The sequence below is a fragment of the Muntiacus reevesi genome, chromosome 9 (assembly GCF_963930625.1).
Source record: "Muntiacus reevesi chromosome 9, mMunRee1.1, whole genome shotgun sequence".
Lineage (NCBI taxonomy): Eukaryota > Metazoa > Chordata > Mammalia > Artiodactyla > Cervidae > Muntiacus > Muntiacus reevesi.
In genome coordinates this window covers 7,348,578-7,370,645 of record NC_089257.1, presented here as the reverse complement: position 1 = coordinate 7,370,645, position 22,068 = coordinate 7,348,578, and the positions used below count along the sequence as shown (strand labels likewise).

Below are 22,068 nucleotides of genomic sequence, written 5' to 3'. Positions count from 1 at the left end.
AATGGAGGTGCTATTATTTATAACTTTTAGACATATAATGAAGTATGCAACATTTCTTAAAATTGAGCTTTAGAATGAATACTCATTTTATCAATGAAATTATTAGAGACATCTTTGTTTTTCTTGTAACATTCAAAATAATTTTATAGTAAATTATTTATGCAATAAATAAAATGAATGGGTGCATATATGCCAAATATAAATATTTAAAACCATCTTTTATTTTTTATCTTTTCTAGGGCATCTTTCACATCCTTGTTCCGTAGGCTATAGATCAGAGGGTTTAGCATGGGAATCACAAGGGTGTAAAACAATGAGGTAATTTTGTCTTGATCTAGAGTGTGGGAAGAACTGGGTCTGAAATATATGAAGAGTATAGTTCCCTGGAAAATTGCCACAGCAGTTAGATGCGAGGTGCAGGTTGAGAAAGCTTTGAGCCTCCCTTCTGTAGAGTGGATCTTCAAGACTGCTAGAATGATATAACAATAAGAAACAAGGACTCCTGAAATGGAACTTAATTCAATAAAACCAAAAACAGTGAATAATGCCAACTCATTGACCCGTGTATCAGAGCAGGAGAGGAGGTAAAGTGGGGATAAGTCACAGAAGAAATGGTTAATCTCATTTGACCCACAAAAGCATAAGCGGAATGCTAATGTCGTGTGGATCAAAGCATCTGTCATCCCCAGCAGGTAAACCCCCGCCATGAGCAGGGAGCACGCCCTGCTGGACATGCTGACCGCGTAGAGCAAGGGGCTGCTGACGGCCTTGTACCGGTCATAGGCCATCACCGCCAGTAGGAGACACTCAGAGTCTGCAAAGATACAGAAGACCAAGAACTGCAGCGCGCAGCCATAGAAGGGGATTGATTTGTTTTTGGCTAAAATGTCTATCAACATCTTGGGGCCAATTGCTGTTGAATAGCAGAGGTCACAGAAAGAGAAATGGCTGAGGAAAAAGTACATGGGTGTGTGCAGCTGGGAATCCAACCTAATTAAAATAATCATCCCGAGATTTGCCAGAAAGTTAATGAGATAAACAAGGAAAAACAGGGTAAATAGGGTTACTTTAATCCCAGGGTTATCAGTAATTCCCAACAGTATGAATTCAGTTAAGGATGAGCAATTTCCTCTTTCCATTCTTCTATGCTCTTCTCTAAATTCTTGAGGAAATGATCAAGAAAAGGATACAGACATGTGTACCACTTCTGGACGTTTATAGTATATCTGTAAGGAAGAACACAATTTATTTCTGCAATTTTCATTTTGTACTCAGAAAATGACTTGGTCAGTAGTCACTCTTTAAAGAGGCATTGCTATCTACCTGATAATAATATCAATATGTGAGATACACATTTGAGAAATTTGTTCTAAATGTACATGTTGTTCCCAAGATATGTTACAATTACAAACTATTTACTGTGAGCATAACCTTTCTTGTTTCAAGAATATTTGGATGAATTAATGTCTCATTACATCTTCAAAACAACGTGAAAAAAAGAACAATGTTAGAAACACCAGGCTATAAGAGCGACTCGTATTTCCTATGCTTGAAAAATTTCGGTCATGCAAAAAGTGTTTACAATTTTTATATCGCTCAAAGAACAATTTAGAATATTTATGTATTAGTATTAGAATAAATTATTACAATACACACTAGCAACAATGAAAATAATTATGTTATTGGTACTAGTCTTTAGTATTTAGTGAGACATGCGATAATATTACCTGTTTTTGGAGTGTCTGGTGCCAAAGATGGAGCCTCTAAAACAGTCAAAGAAAAGAGCTAAAAGGAAATGTAAACAGCAGAATTTAAGGCATATTGCTGTATCTCTTTGGATTTTGGATGCACTTTTATAGCATCCAAGTAGAAACAGGTTGAGTGACAATAAATGCTTCTGAGATACATAGGTTTCTCTGTCCAGTGTGTGTATCATGTGTGCCATGTTAGAATGTCTATTAAATGTCTCTAATGTGCATAAGAATAGAATATAGGTGAGGAGCTTTTCTTTAGACCTTTTGACATGTGATTCATATGAAGATGAATTTGTACATTTTAATTTTGAAAGTGCCACCTACATTACTTTTTAAATAAGGTAAAACTAACAACAACAACAAAACCCTTAAATTTATCTATATTCTATTCTGATGAAAAAAGAAGCGAAGGTTTTCCTGTGAACCAACATCAAAATAAATTAATAGTCATATTATGGATGTTAATAAGTGCAAGCAGATTCTGACAGTTCTGAGAAGAAAATATTATTTCTGGGCATTGCATTATATAATTTATTTAACTGAGTATGGAGGCATAAAATGTTTTACTTACAAATTTATTTTCCTAAAACAGTAGCTATTTGTTCTAGAATCCTGAAATCATTACCTGGAAGCCTTAGCTGAGATGAGCAGCTCTTGGGTAGCTGAATAAGCAGACAGGCTTTTATCTTACCAGGCACACTGGGACTCAAACCCCGGTGCTAGTGTGTCTAGCTTTAGACAATATGCAAACACATCATTAAATTCATTTCTGCTTCTGTGTATCCCCCTGTGAATTCAGAAACAACTGAGCAAAGTCTGGACTTTTATGCTTCAATATGTCACCAGATTAACCTATGTATGAAGAAGCCTGCACAAGGTATGTAAGGTGTTCCTCACAGTTACCCTCTCTCTGCTCAAAAAGACGCACAACTTGAGAGTTGTGAGTTAAATTTTATTTGAGGCAAAGTGAGGACTACAGCCTGGGAGACAGCATCTCAGGTAGCTCTGAGAGATTTCTCCAAAGAGGCACTGGGAGAAGGTCAATATATGAAATTTTGATGAAGGGAGAGTTCTATGCAATCAATTGCTTATTTTACAAAAGGTTTTCTGCTGGTTACAGGGAGCTAATGTCCCCATGAAGGGATTTAGCTCTTTGTTTAGATATGAAGGGATACAAGGATTCGGATCATAAAATCAGTTCCTGAAAATATCTATCTAAACACCTGTTCCACCAGCTTCCCTGGGGCACAGAGTGCCTCACTCTCCACCGTGAATTCCCCTCAGGGGGTGATCTCCTTCAGGATGGACTGGTTGGATCTCCTTGCAGTCCAGGGAACTCTCAAGATTCTTCTCCAACACCACAGTCCAAAAGTATCAGTTCTTCTGCACTCAGCTTTCTTCACAGTCCAACTATCACATCCATACATGACTACTGGAAAAAACCATAGCCTTGACTAGATGGACATTTCTTGGCAAAGTACTGTCTCTGCTTTTTAATATGCTATCTAGGTTGGTCATAACTTTCCTTCCAAGCAATAAGGGGCTAATTTCGTAGCTGCAATCACCATCTGCAATGATTTTGGAGCCCCAAAAAATAAACTTTGACACTGTTTCCACTGTTTCTCCATCTATTCCCCATGAGGTGATGGGACCAGATGCCATGATCTTAGTTTTCTGAATGTTGAGCTTTAAGCCAACTTTTCACTCTCACTTTCATCAAGAGGCTTTATAGTTTCTCTTCAATTTCTGCCATAAGGGTGGTGTCATCTGCATATCTGAGGTTATTGATATTTCTCCCTGCAATAGTGATTCCAGTTTGTGCTTCATCCAGTCCAGTGTTTCTCATGATGTTCTCTGCATATAAGTTAAATAAGCAGGGTGAAAATATACAGCTTTGACATACTCCTTCTATTTGGAACCAGCCTGTTGTTCCATGTCCAGTTCTAACTCTTGCTTCCTGACCTGCATATAGATTTCTTAAGAGGTGGTGTGGTATTCCTATGTCTTTCAGAATTTTCCACAGATTATTGTGATCCACACAGTCAAAGGCTTTGGCATAGTGAATCAAGCATAAATAGATGTTTTTCTAGAACTCTCTTGCTTTTCTGATGATCCAGTGGATGTTGGCAAGTTGATCTCTGGTTCCTCTACCTTTTCTAAAACCAGCTTGAACATCTAGAAGTTCATGGTTCACGTATTGCTGAAGCCTGGCTTGGAGAATTTTGAGCATTGCTTTACTAGCGTGTGAGATGAGTGCAATAGTCCAGTAGTTTGAGCATTCTTTGGGATTGGAATGAAAACTGACCTTTTCCAGTCCTGTGGCCATGGCTGAGTTTTCCAAATTTGCTGGCATGCTGAGTGCAGCACTTTCACAGCATCATCTTTTGGGATTTGAAATAGCTCAACTGGAATTCCATCACCTCCACTAGCTTTGTTCGTAGTGATGCTTTCTAAGGCTCACTTGACTTCACATTCCAGGACGTCTGAAATTCCAGGCTCTAGATGAGTGATCACACCATCATGATTATCTGGGTCATAAAGATCTTTTTTGTACAGTTCTATGTATTCTTGCCACCTCTTCTTAATATCTTCTGCTTCTGTTAGTTTCATACCATTTCTGTCCTTTATTGAACTCCATCTTTGCATGAAATGTTCCTTTGGTATCTCTAATTTTCTTGAAGAGATCTCTAGTCTTTCCCATTCTGTTGTTTTCCTCTATTTCTTTTCATTGATCGCTGAGGAAGGCTTTTTTGTCTCCTTGCTATTCTTTGGAACTCTGCTTTCAAATGAGAATATCTTTCCTTTTCTTCTTTGCTTTTTGCTTCTCTTCTTTTCACAGCTATTTGTAAGGCCTCCTCAGACAACCATTTTTCCTTTTTGCCTTTCTTTTCCATGGGGATGGTCTTGATCCCTGTCTCCTGCACAATGTCACGAACCTCTGTCCATAGTTCATCAGGCACTCTGTCTATCAGATCTAGTCCATTAAATCTATTTCTCACTTCCACTGTATAGTCATAAGGGATTTGATTTAAGTCATACCTGAATGGTCTAGTGGTTTTCCCTACTTTTCTCAATTTAAGCCTGAATTTGGCAAAAAGGAGTTCATGATCTGAGCCACAGTCAGCTCCTGGTCTTCTTTGTGCTGACTGTATAGAGCTTCTCCATCTTTGGCTGCAAAGAATATAATCAATCTGATTTCCTTGGCCATCTGGTGATGTCCATGTGTAGAGTCTTCTCTTGTGCTGTTGGAAGAGGGTGGTTGCTATGACCAGTGTGTTCTCTTGGCAAAACTCCATTAGCCTTTCTTTGCCCTGCTTCATTCTGTACTCCAAGGCCAAATTTGCCTGTTACTCCAGGTGTTTCGCTGACTTCCTACTTTTGCATTCCAGTCCCCTATAATGAAAAGGACATCTTAGCTCTGGGATTAAAGAAAATTTGTGACTAAGACAAAGCCTCAGACTCCTTATCAACCTACTTAAGAATTAACTCTCTGAATATCATCCAAGGACATTTAATTGAATCTGTGACTTCATGACATTCTCTACTATGTATTCTCTCTCTTGAATATGTTATATTTTCCATAAAAATATGTCTACTGCATTTAAGTTTTTAGAAAAAGTTCTGTGCTTATTATCTCTATTTTCTAAAATAGTTAATAGAGGACTTGCAGAGTTAACTGCTTTCTAGACATTTATTGCTAAGTATTGCTGTCTGTTAAAGTGGATAATAATGTACAAAGGATAGAAACATACTAGATTTGGGATTTTCCTTACTTATGTTGTTCATACATTCAAAGATGATTCACTTAAAAATTTTTGGTGGGTTTAATGATTTTCTAAGTAGGTTTAATTTTTGCTTTCTTAAATAATTTGTCTGATGGTATCCATACTAGATTTGCATAATTAGAAATATTGGAAATTTCTTTTTTCTATTGAAGTGTAGTTGGAATACAATATTATATTAGTTTCAAGTATATAGCTTAGTGATTCCATATTTTATATTCTCCACATATAGTTATAAAATATAGCCTATATTCCCTCTTTGTACATCATATCTTATATCTTCTTAATTTTATATCTAATAGTTTGGTTACCAGCAGAGGGAGGCATGAGAGAGAGGCAGGATTTGAGTAAATCAGGGGGAGGGTTACATCATCTTGGTACCTGTCATGAGTGATTATAGAGCCTCGCCCATCTTTCAACTGAATATTTCATGGTGACCTCAGTCAACATGAAGAAGAAAACCAATACCAAAGAATGGATCAATGGTCATCATTTTAAGTCATGTAATTTTGAAAAAGTGTTTATGTAGCAAAAGATAACTAGAACAGTAAGAGTAAATACATCAGAGAAAAACATTTCTATAAAATATAAAGTATCTGAAAACCATTTATTCATAGATATGACACAGAACATGTATCCAAAATATATGAAGCTTTTTTGTCAATAGTAAAAACAACAACAACAAAAATGAGCAAAATACTGAACAGATACTCTCACCATAAAGATATATAAACAACAAGTTAAAACACAACAGCTTTCTCAGAGTCACTAGTTACTAAGGCAATGACAACAAAGCCACAGTAAGATAATATAACACAAATGCTAAATGAACTTAAATTAAATACTGATCATAATTAATCTCTGCTTCATCTGATTTCTCATTGGGAAATTAACAGCAACACAGGCTTTCTTATTCGTTTTGATATTTTTCTCAGTTTGTTCTTTTACTTATTTGTATAAATCTGGGAAATTTATTTTGCTAAAATGTATATAAATACTACATATTTTATATTGGAAAAGTGATCCTCAACAAGAATTTTTGATGCCTTTTATATGTCACTGTCATTCTTGGTTCTCAGGATTCCAATACTAAAATATCACTGGTACTCCTGTGGAGATATTTTTGAGGCAAAGCTTAAACCACAACTAATTTTTAATAGTTCCCCACTAAAATCCAGAAGATAATGAGCTTGTTTCAAAAGAATTTTGCTATCACTATTTGCTTCTCTATTACACATACGGTGTATTTAGAATTGTCCTTGATCACCTAATTCTATTCCTATCCTTTCTATTTTCTCCCTCAGTTAGTTTCATTTCTCTCTCTCTCTCTTTTTAATTTATTTTAGTTGGAGGCTAATTACTTTACAATGTTGTAGTGGTTTTTGCCATACATTGACATGAATCAGCCATGGGTGTACATGTGGTCCCCATTCTGAATCCCCCTCCCACCTCCCTCCCCTTCCCATCCCTCAGGGTCAGCCCAGTGCACCAGCCCTGAGCATCCTGTCTCGTGCATTGGACCTGAACTGGCGGTTTATTTCACATAGGATAATATACGTGTTTCAATGCTATTCTCTCAGATCACCCCAACCTCGCCTTTTCCCACAGAGTTTAAAAGACTATTCTATACATCTGTGTCTCTTTTTCTGTCTTGTATATAGGTTTATCGTTACCATCTTTCTAAATTCCATATTTATGTGCTAGTATACTGTATTGGTGTTTTTCATTCTGGCTTACTTCATCTGTATAATGGGTTCCAGTTTCACCCACCTCATCAGAACTGATTCAAATGAATTCTTTTTAATGGCTGAGTAATATTCCATGGTGTACATGTACCAGAGCTTCCTTATCCATTCATCTGCTGATGGGCATCTAGGTTGCTTCCATGTCCTGACTATTATAAACAGCACTGTGATGAACACTGGGGTGCACGTGTCTCTTTCAGATCTGGTTTCCTTGGTGTGTATGCCCAGCAGTGGGATTGCTGGGTCATATGGCAGTTTTATTTCCAGTTATTTAAGAAATCTCCACACTGTTCTCCATAGTGGCTGTACTAGTTTGCATTCCCACCAACAGTGTAAGAGGGTTCCCTTTTCTCCACACCCTCTCCAGCATTTATTGCTCATAGACTTTTGGATAATAGCCATCCTGACTGGCATGTAATGGTACCTCATTGTGGTTTTGATTTACATTTCTCTGATAATGAGTGATGTTGAGCATCTTTTCATGTGTTTGTTAGCCATCTATATGTCTTCTTTGGAGAAATGTCTGTTTAGTTCTTTGCCCCAATTTTTTTTTAATTTTTATTCTGGCGTGCTTCGATTCATGGGGTCGCAAAGAGTCAGACACAACTGTGCGACTGAACTGAACTGTGATAATATTGCTTATCTAATCTATATCAAGTGTCAGTGTACCTGACTCAGATTGTTTTATTGGAGCTGGGACATACCATTTATTCATATATTATGGACAACTGCTTTTGTGATACAGGGTAAAACTGTTCAGTTATGACCAAAATTTATGGCCTAAAACCCTAATATATACACTATTAAATAGCTCAGGGCTTCGCAGTTGGTGCTAGTGGTAAAGAACCTAACTGCCAATGCAGGAGACATAACAGACACGGGTTTGGTCCCTGGGCTGGGAAGATTCCCTGAAGGAGGTCAAGGCAACCCACTCCAGTATTCTTGCCTGGAGAATCCCATGGACAGAGGAGCCTGGTAGGTTACAGTCCATGGAATCACAAAGAGTCAGACGCAACTGAAGCTACTTAGCGTGCACACAAATACTTCAAAGAAAAATTTGTGAAGTCATGATCTAATGTGTTGAAACAAATTTGAACTGGTGCCATTTTTACAGAATTTCAAATAACCCAGTGCTAAATATTTCTGTACATGTATTTCAGTGGACGTATTCATTCTTCACTCGGGCATAATTCTAGGAGAGGTATGTTGGGGTTCTAGCACATTTATGTCCAGCTCTAGTATTAATAGGCTCTGCTATGGTGTTTACTAAGTGCAGTGGCAATTCTCAACCTACTGTCCATGTGTAAAAGCCACGGCTGACTCACATCCTCCCCAGATACCGCACTTGTTTACACTTTGCCATTTGGTCAGTCGGTCAGTTCAGTCACTCAGTCGTGTCCGACCCTTTGCGACCCCATGGACTGCAGCACGCCAGGCTTCCCTGTCCATCACCAGCTCCCGGAGCTTACCCAAACTCATGTCCATCGAACTGAGGATGCCATCCAAACATCTCATCCTCTGTCATCCCCTTTTCCTCCTGTCTTCAATCCTTCACAGCATCAGAGTCTTTTCCAATGAGTCAACTCTTCACATCAGGTGGTCAAAGTATTGGAGTTTCAGCTTCAGCATCAGTCCTTCCAATAAATGTTCAGGACTGACTTCTTTTAGGATTGACTGTTTTGCTCTCCTTGCATACTACAATTTCTAACATTTTATTTACTTCAGTGCTAAATAGGTGGATATCCACTTTTGTGATGAGTCTATGAGTTTCTGAATCTGAATAACATAACAGACAAAAAGGGTCACCTTTGAAAATGTTTGCCCTTCTGAAACTCTTACTACTTAGATGGCTTCATGTCACCACTACTTTAGGTTAAACAGATTACACGTATAAAACAATTTCTTGTTTGAATATGAAGTGATTATTTTTTTCTTTCTTTTTCTTTCTTTCTTTCTTTTTTTTTTTTGTGTGTGCAATTTTCAAGCCCTTTCCAGTACTGGGGGTGAATTTACACAGAAGTAGAGTCATATTTTATAGGGACAGATTGTACCAGCTGGAAAGGACCTTAGAGGTAATCTAGCTGAAGCCTCTACTTAACTTCAGGGAACCTGAGGGATAGAAAGGCAGAGTGATGTGTTAAATTTAGAGTGGACTTGCTGTCTGGCCCATAGCATGTTTGTAACTAAAGAGAGAGATGTCCAGGGAGGTTAAACTTTGCTGCCTCTGGCTATAACACAGAACCTCTACTTCTTGGTGTACCGAACATTATTACTGCATGATTTATAATGAATATACTTGCTCACCCGTAACTAGTATGCCACTATCTGTCTTCTATATCAGACATTTACCCAAATCTAACATTGTTTTTGCCATATTTATACTTCGTTATTTCAGTGGCAAGGATGAAGGACGAGGTTAAGACATATGACTAAAATAGTAACACATGACACACTCATTGATAAATTGCATTTGGACAGTGATATTTACCATCACACATTGCACTGGTTGTGTGAGAAGAATGTGGTGTTGAAAGATTAAATGGGAAAAGAATGAAGACTATTGAGATAGAGTGTTAATATATTATATTAGTAAACCAATAATTAATGGCAAAATACTGAAACCATGGGCTTCCCTTGTGGCTCAGCTGGTAAAGAATTCGCCTGCAATATGGGAGACCTGGGTTTGATCCCTGGGTTAGGAAGATACCCTGGAGAAGGGAAAGGGTACCAACTCCAGGATTCTGGCCTGGAGTCCATGGGGTGGCAAAGAGTCAGACACGACTGAGCATCTTTCACTCACTCATTGACACCATATTTTGTCTGACTTTAATATATTCCAGCAATGTTTTCTGCCATGTTACTCCTCATAAGCAAACAGTTCAAAAGAAGTTTGAGTAAATTAATAAAGTATACCAGAAATAAAAACCTATAAACCTTTTATATTATGGAATAGCTATCTTATGCTGTTTTTACCATGAGAACTCTTCTTAACATGCCACAATGTTTTACAAATACCACCATGAGTAACAAAGGAATTTCATAGGTTTTATTTTTTCATTCTATAATATTTTTACACAAGGACATTTTACAATGGCAGCTGGAAAATTTAAGACCATCCGAAGCTTTTAACTTTACACTTTTAATGTGTAAATGAGTGTTCTTCAGTAGTTTATGATATTTCAAATATATGATTGGATTGCAGCCTAGCTTTCTCAGCAAACTGATTCAGGGTTTTAACCTTCAGAAAGCCATATCAAAGTCAGATATAATAGTAAAATATCAAGAAGTTATAGTTTTTTACTTGTAGTGCAATTAACAGATACATATATCTTTATTAGAATATTATCTTAGTGTCCACAACAATTTTATGCACCTTCCAAAAAACTGTTGTGTATATACATACAATATGTATACACTGTTGTGAGATATGTGTCTATGTGTGTTAAGGTATTTAACGAATCTTCAGTTAATTTTGGCTTATCTAGATATAAGTAATAGTCAAAAAATGTTGCCTACTACTTTTAGATAAATTCATACTCATTTATTTTATATCAGTGCTTGGTTAACAAGGATGGAATGCTCAGTTCGTTAGCAAAGAATGCTCACAAACAGGGTGATATAAAGCAACGCCTTAAAGGTGATTGTAAACCATAGAGAGGTGGGCATTTAACCAGGGTTGACAATGAGGAGGAAGGAAAGAAAATTGTCTTGGAAGAAGTGCAGAAGAATTGATAGCTGATAACAACAGCACTATATTGTACTTTAGCAAGTAGACAGCTCTTCTGTATGTCTTTATAATCTAATCTTTAGATACCTTATTTTTATCTAACTTTATTCAAATGTAATTGGCTAATTCCATGTGTAATTATAAGTGCACAACGTGATATCTGTATACATTGTGAGATGGTTACCACAGTAAGGTTGATTAACACCTTCTTGGCCCCACAGTTTCCCATTCTGAGTGTGTGTATAGTGAGGGCGGTTAAGAGCTGCATTGTTTCCCGCAAATTTCTCAAGTTTTCATTATTGTTAACTAGAGTCACCATATACATTTAGATCCCCCTAAATTATTCATCAAATAACAAAGTTTGCACAGTTTTACCAAAATCACCGATTTCCCCTACCTTTCGGGACCTAGCAACATTCAACTCATTCTGTTTGTATGAATTTCATCTCTTTTTTTTTTTTCACTGTAGCACTCAGCTGGCCGGGTTCTTACTGATCAGGGATCAAACTGGACCCAGTTAGTGAAAGCAGTGAGTTCTGAAAATCACTGGGCTGCCAAGGAATTTCTGAATTTGACTTTTTAGATTCTACATATATATGAGATCATATAGTACTTGTCTCCCTCTGTATTAATATTTCACTTAGCACATGGCCTCACACTTCTTCCATGTTGTAGCAAACATGACTTCTAAATACATGGACGTATATACTTCATTTCAGTTCAGCTCAGTCGCTCAGTTGTGTCCAACTCTTTGCGACCCCATGGACTGCAGCACGCCAGGCCTCCCCGTCCATCACCAATGCCCGAAGTTTACTTAAACTCAAGTCCATTAAGTCGGTGATGCCACTTCAAGATCTGAATAACTGTCGGATCCTCTGACTACAAACTTTTCATTTCCCAGATTGAACCTTTTTAAAATTTGACTGAATATCTCTATCCAAAGTAGCTTTCCTTTTTGACTAGTTTTAGATATTTTTGTTTTGAAATTATAGCCCTTTATTTTTTATTTCGTGATGAATTTGAGGCCAATTATGAATTACTTGACTGTTTTTTAAATTTGTTTTTAGTACTAACTTCAGTAGTGCATAAACTATAAGATCTATAATAATATATAAAAAGGCTACAGGCTCAAAGATCACTGAGTAAATGCACAATAAATCTTAGTGTAATTGAAAACAATGCTTGAATTAAACAATGAACAAAAATAACTACAATGGAAAAGACAGAAACCTTTTTCACATAGACAAAGTGCCATATATATATACATATATATACACACATACATATAATAAGTATATATATATTACATTTATATATATGTATGTATTATAGATACACATACACACATATATATATAAATCCTTAAAGCATTATGAAACATGACATGTGTGGGGGAAACAAAATTAGGATTTCATACAAATATCACTTTAAGAATTTGAGAAATTATTCTCATGTATCCTGTCTTTTAATTTTAGTAAATCAGCAATCAATATATTATATGAATGCATATATGTACACAAATGTCTAATACAGATAACTAAAACCATTTATTTTTAAATTTTTCCAGGGCCTGTTTTACATCTTTGTTCCTTAGGCTGTAAATCAGAGGATTTAACATAGGAATCACAAGAGTGTAAAACAATGAGGTCATTTTGTCTTCATCTAGAGAGTATGAAGAACTTGGCCTGAAATACATAAAGAGCAGAGTTCCCTGGAAAATTGCCACAGCAGTTAGGTGGGAAGTACAGGTGGAGAAAGCTTTGAACCTCCCTTCAGCAGAGTGGATCTTCAAGACTGATAGGATGATGTAACAATAAGAGACAAGGACTCCTGAAATGGAGCTTAATTCAATAAAGCCAAAAATCATGAATATCACTAACTCATTGACCTGTGTGTCTGAGCAAGATATCAACAGGAGAGGAGGAACATCACATAAAAAGTGGTTAATCTCATTTGACCCACAGAAGCATAAGCGGAAGGCTAATGTGTTTATCAAAGCATCTATCACCCCCACCAGGTAAACCCCGGCCATGAGCAGGGAGCACGCCCTGCTGGACATGCTGACCGCGTAGAGCAAGGGGCTGCTGACGGCCTTGTACCGGTCATAGGCCATCACTGCCAGCAGGAGACACTCAGAATCTACAAAGGTACAGAAGACCAAGAACTGCAGCGCGCAGCCACAGAAAGAGATTGACTTGTTCTTGGCAAATAGGTCCACGAGCATCTTAGGGCCGATGGCTGTGGAATAGCAGAGGTCACAGAAGGAGAGGTGGCTGAGGAAAAAGTACATGGGTGTGTGCAGCTGGGGATCCATCCTAATCAGGTTTATCATTCCAAGATTTGCCAGAAGGTTGATGAGATAAACAAGGAAAAACCTTGTAAATAGGATCACTTTGTTCTCAGTGTTATCAGTAATTCCCAAGAAAATGAACTCAGTAAAGGAGGAGCAATTCTCTCTTTCCATTCTTCTTAGATCTTGTGTAAACTTTTGAGAAAGTTATCAAGAAAATCACACATGCATGTTTAATGCTTCTGCACATCTAACAAAAAATCATAAGGCAGAGCATTTTTTCTTAGTTGTCTTTTTATTCTTAGAAAATAATCCAGTCTTGTACCTACTCTTTAAAGAGGCATAACCGTCTATTCTGCAATAATAAAGGCTATTCTGCAATAATAAAAGGCATATGAGAAAGACGTTTGAGAATGCTTCAAGTCAATCTAGATGCCATTCATGAGGTTGCTACTTCTAAAATCTCTTCTCTGACCCTTATTTTCCTTATATCAGAGAGTAGAGCTGGTTGACATTACCTTTCTTCAATTCTTTAAAACCACATGGAAGAGACACCAGTATTAGCAAGACCAGATTCTAAGACTTCGGGCTGCGCTTTTGCTTTGTTTAAAAACATTCACTTGAATACAAAAGAAAAAAAATGATTACTAGTTTTTGTCTCTCCAAAAAGCATGATTGGTTTAAGAATGTTCTTCTTAGTTCCAGAAACAGTGAGTACATCACTGACTAGTAATAATAAAAATCATTATGTTACTGGTTTTAACTTATCTTCTGCTTAGCATTTGGGGAGACATGAAATATGTTATAACTGACCTGCTTTCTAGAAATTTGCTATTGCTTTCCCATAATGCTCATTACCTCTTTGTGGAGAGGTTACTGTCTAGGATGACTCTTGACCAATGGATGAAAAGAGCTAAAAGGAAGTGAAAAGAACAGAATGTACCATATGTATTTGCACCACTTTAGATTTTAAATGACTCTCAATTTAATTGAATGTAAATTAGATGAGGGACAATAAATGCTTTTAAAATGCAAAGACCTTGCTCTCTCTGTTGTATTTATGTGTATGCCTGTGTATATATGTTAATGTAAATGAAAGCAGTGGACTTTTTCTTTAGACCTAAGTAAATATAGTATGTGATCTACATGGAGGTGGATTTGTACATGGTTTTGTTTTTATTGTGGTATCTATGCTATAAAACAAAATACACCTTAATTTATGTACAGTCACTCAGTGAAAAAAGGAGCAAAGACTTTTATGTGAGCCAACAGGAAAATAAAATTACATTATGAATGTTAACATGTTCACACAGATGCTTCCAAAGTTGTGAAGAAAATATTATTTCTGCCATTAAATGCAGATTTTAGTGAGTAAGTAGGCATAATGTCCTTCATTTACAAACTTTTATTCCCCCCCCCCCCAATTTAAATATATTCTCTTATTTTTCTTAAGTTAGGATCCGGAAACGTACCTGGAAAGAGCAGGTCTTGGGGAGCTGAACAGTACTGAGCATTTGGTCTTTTATTTCACAAGGTATGTTGAGACTTAAATCCCTGTGCTATGGCCCTTAGGCTGTAGTGTTATTCAAACACTTCATTAATTATATTTCTGCTCCTGTATATTCCCCTGGCAGAGGAAGGCATGGCTAGATAGCGTCACTGACTCAATGGGCGTTAATTTGAGCTAACTCTGAGAGACTGTGGAGGACAGAGGAGCCTGGTGCGCTGCCATCCCTGAGTTTGCAGAGAGTAAGACAGGCTTTGAAACAGAACAACCACCACCACATTCCCCTGCGAATTCAGGAACAACAGCAGAAGCTGAGTGTTTATGCTTCATTACTGTGTCCAACTTGCTCTATGGAAGGAAGGGTACCGCAAACGATTTGTATGGTGTGTGGTCAGCTACCTGGAAACTATCTCCTCCTTCTCTAGTCAAAGGGGAAACTTACAGTGAAATTCTAAAAGGTCCCCCTTCATCCAACTCTTTGTGATTGTTCATTGTGTTTTTGAAATATTCTCCTTCACTACCTCATGTCGGAATATTGCACTTTGATTGTATTTTCTTTTATCTTGAAATACAATCCTATGTCATAAAATCATCCTTCTAATGTATACAGTTCTCTGATTTTTAGTGCACTTTTTTTTTTTTGATTTTTTTATTTTTCAGTGGGTTTTGTCATACATTGATATGAATCAGCCATAGAGTTACACGTATTCCCCATCCCGGTCCCCCATCCCACCTCCCTCTCCACCCGATTCCTCTGGGTCTTCCCAGCCCACCAGGCCCGAGCACTTGACTCATGCATCCCACCTGGGCTGGTGGTCTGTTTCACCACAGATAATATACATGCTGTTCTTTTGAAACATCCCACCCTCACCTTCTCCCACAGAGTTCAAAAGTCTGTTTTGTACTTCTGCGTCTCTTCTTCTGCCCTGCATATAGGCCCATCGTTACCATCTTTCTAAATTCCGTATATATGTGTTAGTATGCTGTAATGATCTTTATCTTTCTGGCTTACTTCACTCTGTATAATGGGCTCCAGTTTCATCCATCTCATTAGAACTGATTCAAATGCATTCTTTTTAATGGCTGAGTAATATTCCATGGTGTATATGTACCACAGCTTCCTTATCCATTCATCTGCTGATGGGCATCTGGGTTGCTTCCATGTCCTGGCTATTATAAACAGTGCTGCGATGAACACTGGGGTGCACGTGTCTCTTTCAGATCTGGATTCCTCAGTGTGTATGCCTAGAAGTGGTATTGCTGGGTCATATGGTAGTTCAAGTTTGCTCACTCATTACTGCTGTCTAGTTCCAGAACATCTTCATCAGTCCAAGAAGAAATCTACGCCTACTAGCTCTCACTCTCCCTTCCTCCCTCTCGAGCCTGGAGATTGCTAATCTACGTTCTGATACTATGTGGTTTCCTATTATTGGCCTTGCCTATAAGGAGAATAATGCAGTGTGTGTGTGTGTGTGTGTGTGTGTGTGTGTGTGTGTGTGTGTGAGTGTGTGTGTTTCACGTCAGGTTTATTTTGTTCGGTAAAATATTTTCAAGTTTCATCCATGTTGTTCCATGTGTTAGAATTTTGTTTCATTATGTGGCTGAATAGCGTTTCATGTTATGGACATAATACACTTTGACGATCCATTTTTCAGGAGATGAACACTGGCTTGTTTCTACTTTTCAGCTGACATGAATAGCAACACCATAAACACCCTGTCTATCCCTTTCAAGATGGCCCTCATTACCAAATATTAGTTTTTTCCCATTCTCCAACTACATATCATCCAAGGACATTTCACTGATTTTGTGACTTCATCACATTGTCTAAATAGTGCACTCTTTTCTGAATTATGTTTATTTTATTTATTTAAGATTTCTTTTTTACTACATTAAAAGCCACAGGAATAAAATCAATGGTTCTTTTGTATTTCCTAAACTACATGGTACTAGGATTTGTAAAGGTAGTGGTTTCTAAATATTTATTGTTATGCATTTTTCACTATCAAATGAAGAACAGAGATCAATGACAAGGATAAAAACATACTTGCTTTGGGAATTTTTCTATGTATATAGATCATATGAGTGAAGATGTCTCATTTTAAAAATTGTGGACAGTGACGATTTTTTCTACATCAACAGAGTTCTATTATTTTTCTTAAAATAATTTGTTTACTATTATTTATATTAGTTATAGACAAAATTGGAAAAGTACCTTGGATTTACACTTTTATGTGCTCTTAATTCCTCCCAAACAGATAGCAATGGAATTCTCCATAGTCTTAAAACATGGTCTACCATCATGGTATCTGGTGTGATTGGGTTGCTTCCTAAGGTCACAGAAAGTAAAATAATGCCTTAAGTAGGTGGTTGTTTGTGGAGCTCAAAGAGACAAAGAAAGATGTTTAACCAGGACTGAGAATGAGGAAAAAGGAAAGGAAATTACCTTAGATAATATGACACAGTGTTGATAACTGATAATGACAGCGCAATAATGTACTTTACCAAGGCTCTTCCCATTGCTCTTTGTAACCTAACTTTCAACTTCTTTTCTTCTTTTTTCCCTGCTTTATTCAGATATAACTGTCAAACAGCATTTACATTCGTTAGATACACAAAGTGATGATTTGATATACATATGCATTGTGAAATGATCACCACACTAAAATCGGTTAACACATTCATCACCTCACATAGTTACCATTGTAGTGTGTGTGTAGTGAGAACACTTAAGATCTACTTTTGCAGCTAATTTCAAGTTTATAATAGGGTGTGGTTAACTAGACTCACCATGTATATTAGATCCCCAGAACTTATTTATCAAATGTAATAACAAAAAGCTGCGCACTTTGAACAGCATCACCCATTTCTCCCACCTTCCAACTCCTAGCAACCAATACTCTTCTTTCTGCTCCTATGAGTTCCTTCTACCTTTTTAGAGTCCACATCTACATGAGATCATACAGTACTAGTTTATCTCTGACTGACATATTTTACTTGAATTAGCATCCTTGAGGTTATCCCATGGTACAGAAAGCATGACTTCTTTCCTGCTAAAGACAGGGGATTCTCTACTTAAGTCCTGTCCAATTGTCACATCTTCTGACTGCTATTTTTTCATCGCCCAACATGGATCTTTCTTAGATATGAGACTGAATATCTTCATCCAAAGATGCTTTTACTTTACACTAGTTTTAGATACTTTGCTTTTGGATTTACAGCACTCAATTTTTGATTCCATGATGATTTTTATATGAATTTATTTATTTTAATCGGAGACTAATTACTTTACAATATTGTAGTGGTTTTGCCATACATTGACATGAATCCACCACGGGTGTACATGTGTTCCCCATCCACGATGATTTTAAGCCTAATTATAACTTACTTGACAGTTTAGTTCATTATTGTCTAATACTAGTGCCAACTTAAATTCATTAATTTAGAATCTAAAAAAAATGTACTATAACATATAAAGAATCTAAGTGGGAGAAGATTGCTCAGTACATGCGTAATGTCTTAGTGAAATTGAAATAATGTTTGAATGGAAAATTACTCCAGAATTAGCACAATTAGAAATATCAAAAGCTTTTTCAAGAATAGCAAGTGCCATATAGAAACTCTGGCCACATACTAAGCATAACATGCGAGGGGAACTGCAATATCTCTTAAGAGGGGGGTTTAATACAAATAATTATTCATTTTGGAATCTGAAAAAAACTATGTTTCTCATTTATCATGCCGTATAATTTTCATTAAGCAGTTACTATATGTGTGTAGTTCTATATACAGATATATAATAAAAATATAGTTTATTTTTCAATTTTTCTAGGGCCTGTTTTACATCTTTGTTCTGCAAACTATAAATCAGAGGGTTTAACATGGGAATCACAAGGGTGTAAAACAATGAGGTCATTTTGTCTTCATCTAGAGAGTATGAAGAACTTGGCCTGAAATACATAAAGAGCAGAGTTCCCTGGAAAATTGCCACAGCAGTTAGGTGGGAAGTACAGGTGGAGAAAGCTTTGAACCTCCCTTCAGCAGAGTGGATCTTCAAGACTGATAAGATGATGTAACAATAAGAGACAAGGACTCCTGAAATTGTACTCAGCTCAATGAAACCAAAAACAATAAACACCACCAACTCATTGACCTGTATATCAGAGCAGGAAAGGAGGAAAAGTGGAGGTAAATCACAGAAGAAATGGTTAATCACATTTGACCCACAGAAGCATAAGTGGAATGCTAATGTCGTGTGTATCAGAGCGTCTGCCATTCCCACCAGGTAAACCCCCGCCATGAGCAGGGAGCACAGCCTGCTGGACATGCTGACCGCATAGAGCAAGGGGCTGCTGACGGCCTTGTACCGGTCATAGGCCATCACTGCCAGTAGGAGACACTCAGAGTCTGCAAAGATACAGAAGACCAAGAACTGCAGTGCGCAGCCACAGAAAGAGATTGACTTGTTCTTGGCGAATAGGTCCACGAGCATCTTAGGGCCGATGGCTGTGGAATAGCAGAGGTCACAGAAGGAGAGGTGGCTGAGGAAAAAGTACATGGGTGTGTGCAGCTGGGGATCCATCCTAATCAGGGTTATCATTCCAAGATTTGCCAGAAGGTTGATGAGATAAACAAGGAAAAACATTGTAAATAGGATCACTTTGTTCTTGGTGTTATCAGTCATTCCCAAGAAAATGAACTCAGCAAAGGAGGAGCAATTCTCTCTACTCATTCTTCTCTGTTCTTTTCTAGAGTTGCAGCAAGTGATCAAGAAGAGGACATGTGATGTGTAGCCCTTCTGCACACCTGCAAAGTGTCATGAGGTAGAGCATGATTTTATTCTGAAATTGTATTTTTATATTTAGAAAATAATTCATGATAGGTGAATGTACACTTGAAGAGGGATAGCTGTATACTGAGCAATAATAAAAATTATTTGGAATTGAACTTTGAGAAATAGTCATGTAAATTTAGATATCGTTCATGAGGTATGCTACTTTCTACAAGCTCTTCGCTGAGCATTATTTTCCTTATCTCAGTGGGTAGATATTGGTAAATTTCACTCTCTTGATTTCTTCAAAATAATTTGTAAGAGACACCAGTGATAGAGAAGCCAGGTTTAAGACATGAGACTAAGCATTTTCTATGCTTGAAAATATTCACTTGAATACAAAAAATGATTAGAAAAGATAATTACAATATTTATGTTTCTCAAAAACACATGGTCAATTTAAGAGTCTTTAACTTAGTTCCAGAAACAATGAGTATAACACTGACTAATGTTAATAAAAAAAAAAAATATGGTACAGATTTTAGTTTATGTTGTGTTTAGTATTTGGAGATACATGAAATAAGTATTATTTAGCTTTTTGCTAGAAATTTATAACTGCTTTCCCACAATGCTCATTATCTATTTTTGTAGTAGTTGTAGTCAAGGGATGAATCTATTGACCAGTGGAAGAAAAAAGTTAAAAGGAAGTAAAAGCGACAGAATGTACCACGTACATTTGCATCAGTTTAGATTTTAAATCTCCTTTAATTTAATAAAATGTAAATGAAGAGTGACAATAAATACTTCTAAAATACACAGACTTCTCTCTATGTTATATGTATGTATTTATGTGTGTGAATATGTATATATATATTTAATGTATCTGAGAATAGAATGTAAGTAATAGACTTTTTCCTTCAGTTCAGTTCAGTTCAGTCGCTCAGTCATGTCTGACTCTTTGCGACCCCCAGGGCATATGTATGGTTCACGTGGAGATGAATTTGTACATGTTTTTAATTTTACTGTGGTACCTACATTATTTTTTCAATAAAACAATATATACTTTGAATTGTTTTTTAATACTTACCAAATGATAAAAAGAGTAAAGGCTTTCCCATGAGCCAAGGACTAAATGAAATAAATTAAAATAATTATGTGTGGATATTAACAAGTTCAGACTCATTCAGTTCTGAGAAGAAAATATTATTACTAACCATTAAATGCAGGTTTTAGAGAATAGGCAGGCATAAAATATTTCACTTATAAAAACTTTGATTTTCTCAAAAACTTAAGTATTTTGTCCTATACTCTTTAAGTTAGGACCTAGAAACCTACCTGAGATGAGCAGGGCTTGAGTAGCTGAATAACAATCAGTGAGTGTTAGTCACTCAGCCATGTCCAGCTCTTTGTGACCCCCTGTGACCGTCCCTGGCTCCTCTGTCCACGGAAATCTCCAGGCAAGAATACTGGAGTGGGTTGCCATTCCCTTCTCCCGGGGATCTTCCCATCCAGGCATCAAACCTAGGTCGCTTGCACTGCAGCAGACGCTTTACCATCTGAACCACCAGGGAAGAACCCTGGCAGATGGTCTTTATTTTACCAGGTACATTGGGACTTAAATCCCAGAGCTACTGCCCTTGGGCTTTGATGTTATATAAACACTTCATTAATTATATTTCTGTTCCTCTGTATTCCCTTGAGAGTTCAAAACAACTTAGCCCCAGCTGAGTTTTTGTTCTTCACTGTTGTTACCAAATTGCTCCGTGTTAGGAAGAAAGCTGCAAATTGTAGGACTGCTTGACAGTTACCCTGAAACTATTTCCTCCTTCTCTAGTAAACCAGGAAACCTAAAGAAACTCAAACGAGATCCCTCCCTCCATCACTTCTAACTTCTTTGCATTATTCACTGTGTTTTTGAAACATTCTCCTTCATACCACATTTAGGAGTATAACTACACTCTAACTGTATTTTCTTTTATATTGAAATATAATACTTATATTATATATGCCATAAAATTCACCCTTTTAATGTATATAGGTTTTTGTTTGTTTGTTTCAGTTTTATCTTGCTTTCAAGGCTTTTCAGTCTTCACCACTATCTGCCTACAGAACATTTTCATCAATTCCATAAGAAGCCTATACCTATTAGGTCTCATTCCCAGTCCCTGCTGACCCCAGCCCTGGAAACCACTAATCTATATTCTGACTCTGTGCAGAGTCTTAGTCTTAGTCTTGCATATAAACAGAATCATGCCATATGTATTGTATTTTTTCTTCTCTCAGACTTTTTTTCTTCAGTGAAATACTACCAAGGCTCATCCATGTTGTTCATGTGTCAGAATCAGAATTCTGTTTCATTGGAGGGCACAATAATATTTTATTTTATGGATATTACACACTATATTGACCCATTGTTCAGTTGGATAAATGTTGGGCTGTTTCTGCTCTTTATCTGTCATGCATAATGATGCTATGCTATTGTCAACACTACA

At 36.9% G+C, this 22,068-nt stretch overlaps 3 protein-coding genes across 3 annotated transcripts; all 3 read right to left on the bottom strand.

Annotated features, from left to right (window-relative positions):
* Positions 1 to 206: 206 nt before the first annotated feature.
* On the bottom strand, positions 207 to 1,139 carry LOC136174985 (olfactory receptor 5W2-like). The gene has a single exon (XM_065945279.1). It carries the CDS (start codon positions 1,137 to 1,139, stop codon positions 207 to 209), a length of 933 nt encoding a protein of 310 aa, XP_065801351.1.
* An 11,406-nt stretch (positions 1,140 to 12,545) lies between these two features.
* LOC136174975 (olfactory receptor 5W2-like) lies at positions 12,546 to 13,472 on the bottom strand. The gene has a single exon (XM_065945268.1). It carries the CDS (start codon positions 13,470 to 13,472, stop codon positions 12,546 to 12,548), a length of 927 nt encoding a protein of 308 aa, XP_065801340.1.
* A 5,099-nt stretch (positions 13,473 to 18,571) lies between these two features.
* LOC136175425 (olfactory receptor 5W2-like) lies at positions 18,572 to 19,537 on the bottom strand. Its single transcript, XM_065945721.1, has one exon. It carries the CDS (start codon positions 19,535 to 19,537, stop codon positions 18,572 to 18,574), a length of 966 nt encoding a protein of 321 aa, XP_065801793.1.
* Positions 19,538 to 22,068: the final 2,531 nt, after the last annotated feature.